Source organism: Ambystoma mexicanum, chromosome 11 (genome assembly GCF_040938575.1).
Source record: "Ambystoma mexicanum isolate Mex_15411 chromosome 11, UKY_AmexF1_1, whole genome shotgun sequence".
Taxonomy (NCBI): domain Eukaryota; kingdom Metazoa; phylum Chordata; class Amphibia; order Caudata; family Ambystomatidae; genus Ambystoma; species Ambystoma mexicanum.
This window is the reverse complement of record NC_090934.1, coordinates 691,921,932-691,930,451: the sequence shown is the minus strand read 5'-3', so window position 1 is coordinate 691,930,451 and position 8,520 is coordinate 691,921,932. Positions and strand designations below refer to the sequence as shown.

Genomic DNA, 8,520 nt, shown 5'->3' with positions numbered 1-8,520 from the left:
GATTAACTTTATAACCCAGGTTGGGAGAAACCGAGAGCGGCCGTGTGACTTGGTATTTTTATTCAAGGTTTGGACAGTGTACAAACATTTTCAGATAAATGGGTGCTTCAGTAATGAGGCAAAAGGGGACTTCTCACGGTCCCCCCCAAGGGAAAGAACTACAAGATGGAGTTACCTCATATTCCACGCTCACATAACTACAAATAATATGCCTTGGACATATGGTTTGAAGGTTTCCCATACTGTCATCGGTTTGTTGCTGGATTGGGTGTTATTGTGGAAGAACTTGGTGAGGTTATCCCTCAGTTCTCATCTAAACACTAGGTCCAACAATTCAGAGGCTGGATTTCTAGTTGTACTGGGGCATGATTTTATAATGTCCTACTTAGAATGTCAGAAACAGCGGCCCCCTCTGTCATCCTGGTTGATCCCAGCCACATGTCCAGTCTAGTATAGATTTTGTGTTGAGATGAATGGAATGTGTATCCATGCGTTGCAAGGTGTTTCCCCAAGCCATGCGTCTGCCAAATTAGGATTGCTACAAGCTTCAAGGATGACCAGAGTACCATTAAGGTGTCCCTTTCCCGGATTCAAAGATCTATTCAAAGGCTGGACAATATGGTGTTGACACCCCACCCCACCCCAAATGATTATATCCTGGCAACACACTGGGTGCACATAGCAAATATTGTTTGGAAGAAGGTGGGATCATCTATATTTGTAACAAACCTTCAGTACAGCTATAGTCATTAAACAAAGATTACCCACCACCATGACATAACAGCTCTCTGGGTCGGCTTCGGCTCTCGCAAATTAGAAATCGATGTTTCTGTGCTTCAGGATCACTACCCCCTTGGAGTAAGAGTAATATCTAGCGAAGCATCAGCGTTCCTCCCCCATTGCTTCCTAACAGGCTCATGTGCACTCTTAGTAAGCTGTGTTCCCTGTAAAAGTATGATGTTGGCCTTCTGTCGGCGCAAAGAAGTTGCATGTTTTGAGGAGCTTATTCAGCTCGCATACGTTCCACACAACACATCTAATAGCTGCCATCCTGGTAGATATGGGCCCTTGTACATACTGGGTGTATCAGAACTGGACTTGATCTTTTCTCACACGAAAAGATATTAAAAAAAGATTGTTTCTGGTTATGTGCCTCTCTCATTATGATCCCAAATAGCTTCTAAATGCAAAACGGTTAGATCTCTTTTAGATGAGGACAAGCATTCATGCCAATCAATACAATCTCGGACATAGTATGAAGGGAGCAGTTGCCATTTCACATTTAGATCATTCTACTTCATTCTATTCAGGACTCACCAAAAAGCTCACGTTTAAGCTTCGAAACTTCCAAAACACCAAGGAAAATCCTAAGTGCATGGAGGTTGAGAGGAACACCTTCTACAAATGCCCTACTCGCAGAAGGATCTTCTGCGAGTAGGACATTTGTAGAAGACAGTCACTTAATTTCATTCTTACTTTCTTTTGAATACGTGGATCATTGACCTCTGACTGATGGTAAAAGCCAACACTTTTGTTCAGACCTACTGCATTATAAAGCTCTACATGCCTTTCGCTGGAGTACATTACAAACATGCTGGACATAAAACAATGACACTTTTTTAAGTGTATCAAAACAAACATTTTATTGTCCACATTGTCATTTCCATATAGGGAAGAGAACATTCCCAATCTGTAAACTATACCACATGTACATTTTCACTTTGTTCATATTATACAGTAAAGAATAGGCAGCTACGGAAAGTGTTATTTTCTTATTAGAGAGTATCCACAGCTCAATATCTGGATAACATTAAGGCCTGTTGTAACTTTGCACCGGGGTAGTGCAGTCTTGCTCCAGAAAGGACACTCAACAAAAACGGAACTGGTGCAAATATATATTGTGGCAATACATTTTTGCCACAGCACACCTGCTGGTGCAAAGTCAATGTCATGCAGACCAAATCTAACTATTTAGATATTTATCTCTTTCTTCATACAAACACACACACACACACACACACACACACACACACAGACATCTATTCACATAATTAAAAAGTAATAAAAATGAGGTTTTAGAAACATTAAATAATCTTCACAGTGCTGGAACATTATGCATATTTTTCTGCCGTTTTAACACGTGTAAACAAACATACTTCTAAAAGAGTGAAAATATGAGGTACTGTACAGCATATAAATTGAAGGGACGTTGTCGGTCCATATACAAGTAATTTCAAATGTGCGGGGACAACTAAAGAAATGTCTGTGGCCTGGTGCACTGTGAAACATCAAAGTTCGTCGTGATTCTTTGTGAGGTCTTCTCCATAATTTGTGGCCTGGCTCCCAACAAACATATTTGAGTTTTCTAAAATCTCATCTCGACTTAATCGTTCATCCTAAAATGAAAGATGCACAAATATTAATTGAAACACAGACCTCATAATTAACAATTTGAACTCAATATAATGTGTATAGATGAACATGGTCAGTCCTATAGCAAGCCTATGAATTAAAATCACTTTACTAACCCTTCCTAAGGTAATCTCCTAAAGGGTGTTTTTATATGTCCTTCCCTGCTGAAATCACATCCTGTTGGGATCTCTGAGCCAGCTTTATCAAGCTTCACTATCAAACCTTGTGCTCAAAGTGTTTGACAGTGTTTTTTTAAGCAGTCAGAGTTACAGTCTACTGGTGTGCTAAATATTTTTTTAACCAGGTCCATCTTCAGCCACTCTATTTATAAGCATTATGTGTGTCATTTTGCCTTGTGTATATGTATAAGGCATTTACCAGATACTGCTATTAGAGGCCATGTTTACACACCATTTTGCATCTGCTTTCATGGCATTCCAACTCACTTCCTGCCTCTCCCCGCCCAACTCACCCTGTTGGGATCTTGGAGCTAGCTTTCTCAAGCCTCACCATCAAACTCTGCCCTTGAAGTGTGTGACTTTTTTTTTTTTTTTTTTTTTTTAAAGGAGTGTAATGAGAGTTCCAGTCTACTGATGTGATAAAAATCTGTTAACCAGGTCTGTTTTCAGCCACTATATGTATAAGCATTATGTATGTCCTTCACTGAAGTCCTGTTAAAAACATGCATTGAGAAAGCCAGCTGTTTTGGCTTGTGTATATCGATTAGGCATTTGCCAGGTACTGTTATTCGATGGCCAAGTACTTACACCATTTTACATCTGTTTTTATGAATAGCTAGTTAATATTACTATGGCAATGGTAGGCAAGGCCCTTTTCTATGCCTACACAAAAGGCCAAACGGTTGCTATTGCTAATGCTTGTATGCATGCTGGGACTTACAGTTACTCACTGGACTATATATCATTGGGCTCTACTGGACTTTATAGGACAGCCCTTTTCGGCATAAAAAAGAAAATGGGCAAAAGAAACATTTCAAGATTTCTCAACATCATGCATTCCAATATTTATCTTACACAATGTATGTACTAAACGTGAAACCAATACCAGGTGTTTGGAAAAGATATTACATTTCCTTTATTAAAAAAAAAAAGGAAAATTTTACTAAACAAACATTCTTTTAACATATTTAAACAATTTAAGAAAATACCAAAAAGCCAAAACGATTGGCATTGCCAATGCTGGTTTTCTACACGTTATGACATCCGGGTCACAGCAATGTATGTGTCAATGGAGTGCTCACAGTACAAAGTGAATTAAGTGTCAATTTACTGAGTGTGCTGTAGAAAAAAACATTTGTTACAGAATGTTTAAGGGGAGAAACAATGCAACAAAACCCTTGAAATTCAGCTAAAGCCACCTTAACTTCACACACCCTGTTGCACAGCCCATGACCACAATGATGACATCATAGAAAGCAATAAAAGGCTGTTTTTGGATGGAATGGGACCAGTTACGAAACAACGTAGCATGTACATGTGTCCACTGTATATGTAAACCAATAGGTTTCTTTTGGACCAACTAGTTGGCCACAGCCAACTATACATGTTTTTCGAGCCCACTAGCAAGGGCCTTCGGCCATGGCCACTGTACATTTTAAAACACAACCGGACCCCTAGCCATGCTGCCCCAATATGTTTTTTTTGGAACCACTAGGTGGGTAGATTTTAAAACCATCTTTCTTACTCACTAGCCATGGCCTTCACCCATGCAAGCACTACTTTGTTTTTTTGTATGGTGATGAATTGCTCCGTCACTGATGGTGCTTGAATTTCACTAACCTTTCTTATAGATGTAATGGCTAAGGAAAAGCACTTTGTAAGAGATCTCTTAATTTAGCCTTGTGCATAGGCTCAAATTGTGCTCCCATGAGTCTTGGAGCACAATGTTTAAGCCCCAATCTGGGTGCAGGTGAGCAACAGGAGGATGATACCTCTGACTCCTTCCACAAAGGGCTTAATCACTGGTACTTTCGATCAGGATACCTTCTGTTGTGAAGTGGTATACCCTTATAATGCCACTAGGTGTACTTTCAGTGAGTTGTAAACTAAACCAGAGTCTCGGAGATAAAGCAGGTAACAATGCGTGTAGGTGCCAATCAATGGGGTTAACATTGTCCCGCTTAAATCAGGCTACAAAAACATTCCACTTGTTATAATAACAGTGTCTTGTGCGGTTTTCGTGCCCAAGTATTTCCATACACCTTGCAGGTAATTGCAAATGACCCAAATCTAGGACTTCAGGAACCATACTGCTAAGTTCAATGTTTGTGGGCAGGGATGAGTTAAGTTGCCTTGTTGTGCAAGTGGTGTACTGGGTTTAGCTTGAACAGCGGCTGATTCGCCATCCTTAGAAGGGGAGGATGCCAGGTTAGTCTGGCCCGCATAGGCGCAATTAGTATTACTGTTGCCCTCTTGTCTAATAGTTTGAGAATCACCTTGCGCAGTAGTGTGGGTCAGGAGAAAAGTGTAAGCAAATATCCTGACCAATTAATCCATCGGCAATTCCCCAGTGATCCCTTCTGTAGCTACCTGGATACAAAGCTTTGGCATTTCTTTTTTAGTGCCGTTACAAACAGTTCCACTATTGGTAAGTAAGCCCGCATCTTGAAAATCTGTGTGAATGCGTTTATTTCCCACACATGGTTTTGCTGAAAAGCCCAGCTCAGACTCTAGGCCAAGTGATTGTCCTCCCCAAGGACATGTTGTGCTTGTATATGAATGCCATTATTGGTGCCCCACTGCCATATCTCCTTGGCAATGGTTGATAGCGTTTGAGAATGCGTTCCTCCTTGTTTCTTTATGTTTGCCATAGCTGTATTGTTGTCTGTGTTGATCAACCCACTTTTGTCGATTAGTCTTGTCCAGAAAAAATAGCAGTTCCATCCTGATAGCAAAGGGCTCTAGGATGTTTATGTGCAATGTAGTTTGTCTTTATGGCAACGTTCCTTGCACCATGAGATCCTGACAATGACCCCTGCCCTCCAACGACCAGTGAGATGTGTTATTGTGGTCTGAATTGTTGGTAGATTGAAGGGCCTGCCTTTTAAGAGGTTTCATTTTGTCCACCGCTGCAAAGCCTTTAATACCACTTCTCAAACCACTACTAGATTGTCCTATTGGCCTGAAACTTGGGACCATTGTCTTGATAGCCTTTCTGTATCTTGTTTAGCCGTGCATTTGTTACTATGTAGATGCATGATGCCATCAAACCTAGCACCTTCATGACCTTTCTTATCGTTACCTGGACTCCTGTTTTGAAGCAGGGGATTAGGTGAATAAAAGCATGCACCTTTTCTGGGGATGTGTAAGTGATAGTTTGCTCCGAGTCTATGACTGCTCCCAGGAATGGTTTGTTCTAGTTTGGTACAAGCCTCGACTTTATCTCATTTATGGTGAATTCTAAGTTGAAAAGCAAGTCTACGTTTTTTTAGTGTGTTCTAAAGGAATTCTGCCTGGGACTCCGGTTATGAGCCATCCATCCAGGTAAGGGTAGACAGGGCTGTTTTTACCATGTGTAGGTGAGCTTCTGCCACCACTAGCACTTTTGTGAATACACAACATGCTGATGCTATTCCAAAAGGTAGTACTTTGAACTGGTAGTGTTCCTTTCCAAGCTTGAATCTTAGGAATCTTCTGTGAGTGGGGAACATGGAAATATGAAAGTATGAATCTTTCATGTTTCGTGTCATTCTAAATATTCACTTTTTTTTTAAAAGGCGGATGACTTCCTGCAACTTTCTCATCCTAAATATTTGCAGCTTAACGTATTTCTATGCTGGCTTCAGGTCGAATACTGTTATCTTCATTTTGTCTTTTTTTGGTACTTGGAAATAAAGGGAATAATGCCCTGGTTTACCTACTCTGGCTTGACTCTCTCAATGGCACCTTTTTGAAGAAGGGCCTCAACCTTCTTTTCTAGGAGCTCCCGGTGTTCCTGCGGCAGCTTTCTGCTGCATGGTGGCAGTTTCTTTGGAGTCCCTATTAGCTCAATACAATACCCCCTCTCTACCCTGTCTAGCACCCACTGCTCTGATGTAATCCTCTACTGTGTGTGGGAGGATAATATTATATGACCTCCCAGCGGGTTGCATTAGAGGGTACGGGAATGCTGGAGTCATTGTTTCGAGGCGGACAATGCACCTCTACAGGTTTGTCCTCTTCCCCAGGGTGTACCTCTAGGCTACTGCCTAGAGGAGGATGGGAAACAGTGTTGCTGTTGCTTTTCTGAAAACCAGCTGTTACTCTGATTTTGTGTGAATTGACATTGTGGCTGTACAAAAGTTTCCAGATGAAAGGACCAGTGGTTTGCTTTTCCCCCTCAAGATTGTACAGACCTGCCTGACCTTTGACTCAGTGTCCTAAGTTTCATGGTCCTCCGTTGCTGTGTCTAACGTTTCATCAACCTCTTTACCAAAAAGGCATGCCTCTCTATGGGCTTGTCTAGTAACACAGTCAGAGTCTAATGCTTAAACCCTGAGCCTCTAAGCCATGCATGACACTTCATAGAAGTTGCCCCTGGAATTTGGCAGCCTGCTGAATCAAGGGTGTTCGTGATTATAGCGTTTGCTCTTTTCTTTCCTTCTTCAAACGTTTTTCTGACTGTTGCCTGCACATCTGTGGGAACCTGTTTCAGTAGGTCCTCGATGTCAGCCCACCGAGGGCTGTAACTGGATATTCATTTGGTTGGGTTAGCGATTCTTAGGCTCTATGTAACATTGGTTGCTGCATTTCTGCCAAAATTATATATCTGCCTACTCTTTATCTGCTGGATATTCTGTAATGGTCATGGGTGTGTTAGTACTCTTTCTAGTGGTAGTGGCCACTAGAGAGTCCAGTGTCAGATGACCTTGTTGTAAATTGGGTCATAGATGGAAGGTCTAGGTTTCTTCTCCACCATTGTGGTAGTGAGTTTTATAGGAACAGATATTATAATAGATGGATTCACTCTCTATTTAATGGCCGATAGGCTTTGAATGCAATGGCCTACCATCTTTTTTATCATCTAATATATATTCTATGAAGTCCTTATCTTCATTTGGTTACTCTGCAAATATATCAAAGTGTTCAGCAGCTCTTTGTGAGAGGTTTGAATATTGGGAATTGTCCTTTGTTGGTAAAAAGGAAACTGGGGCCGGGGGGAGGGCGGGGGTCCATCTCGTCAGCGGATGGCATTAAGTAGTGATCTCTGTCTAAATCCTGAAACTCCTGATGGGAATCAGTGTCTCCAGTGCCAACCAAATTTGCCTGCTCTGCAAAAGTGTTCTAACTGGGCATATGTTCTAGATTTCTTTGAGGGGGGAATTCACCCTCTGGCATACTCCGATTTTTCTTTTCTCCGCTTTTTCTTTTCTTCGCTGTAAGCCATGTATCTAATTATATATAATCCCCACTCTCCCTACTGTACGCCGTGTCGAGTCGCGATTGTGTTAGGTCGAATATGTCTTTTGGCAACTCTGCATTGATGTTGAAGTCAGCAGTCCGCATGCTATGGTGCCTGAAACCTGGCGATAGTTTGTGGGTATATTTGGGTCACTAGACAGTTTCATGGAAAGGTGTAAAACAGTTGTAAATTTGAAGGAGGCAGGGAAGAGAGGTTAGCGAGCTCGGAGAGATACATGAACACAATTAGGGGGAATTACTTGACCATTTGAGGAGCAAATTGGCCTAGGGGCGAGCTAGATGGGATCTTGCTGCAAGGGATGGGTGTTAATTCAGTAGGCGAGAAGTAGTTCAGAGCAAAAGGGGTAGAGGAGAGGTGGTGGATGGGAGGGTGGGGCAGGAAGAGAGGAGGCCTGCGAGTGTCACAAATTTTACAGGAAACGTAGTGAGCAGAGTCATTAGCAGAGCTGAAGGAGGAAATGTATGTTGTCTTGGGAGATGTGGGCAACGTTTGGAAGATCACTGAAAGTTTGCATGGGTTATTACGAAGTGGGGAGATTAGGTTTTGAAGTGGAAGGATTGTGTAGGTTTGTAAAGGAGGATTTGTTGGAGTCCAGTACAGAGGGGAGGGGAGCAAGGGACATTTTGTAGGCTAGGTCTAGGGTGAGGGCTCGGGATTTGCACAACCATCATAGGTCACACTGCATGT

General features: G+C 41.8%; 1 protein-coding gene across 1 annotated transcript in view; it reads right to left on the bottom strand.

Moving 5' to 3' along the window:
- Positions 1–1,615: 1,615 nt before the first annotated feature.
- RCN1 (reticulocalbin 1) overlaps positions 1,616–8,520 on the bottom strand; it is a 162,165-nt gene continuing 155,260 nt past the window's right edge. The window contains exon 6 of the mRNA XM_069623559.1: positions 1,616–2,396. Coding sequence (XP_069479660.1) covers positions 2,289–2,396 — 108 coding nt within the window. The 3' untranslated portion in view covers positions 1,616–2,288. The remainder of the gene's footprint in view (positions 2,397–8,520) is intronic.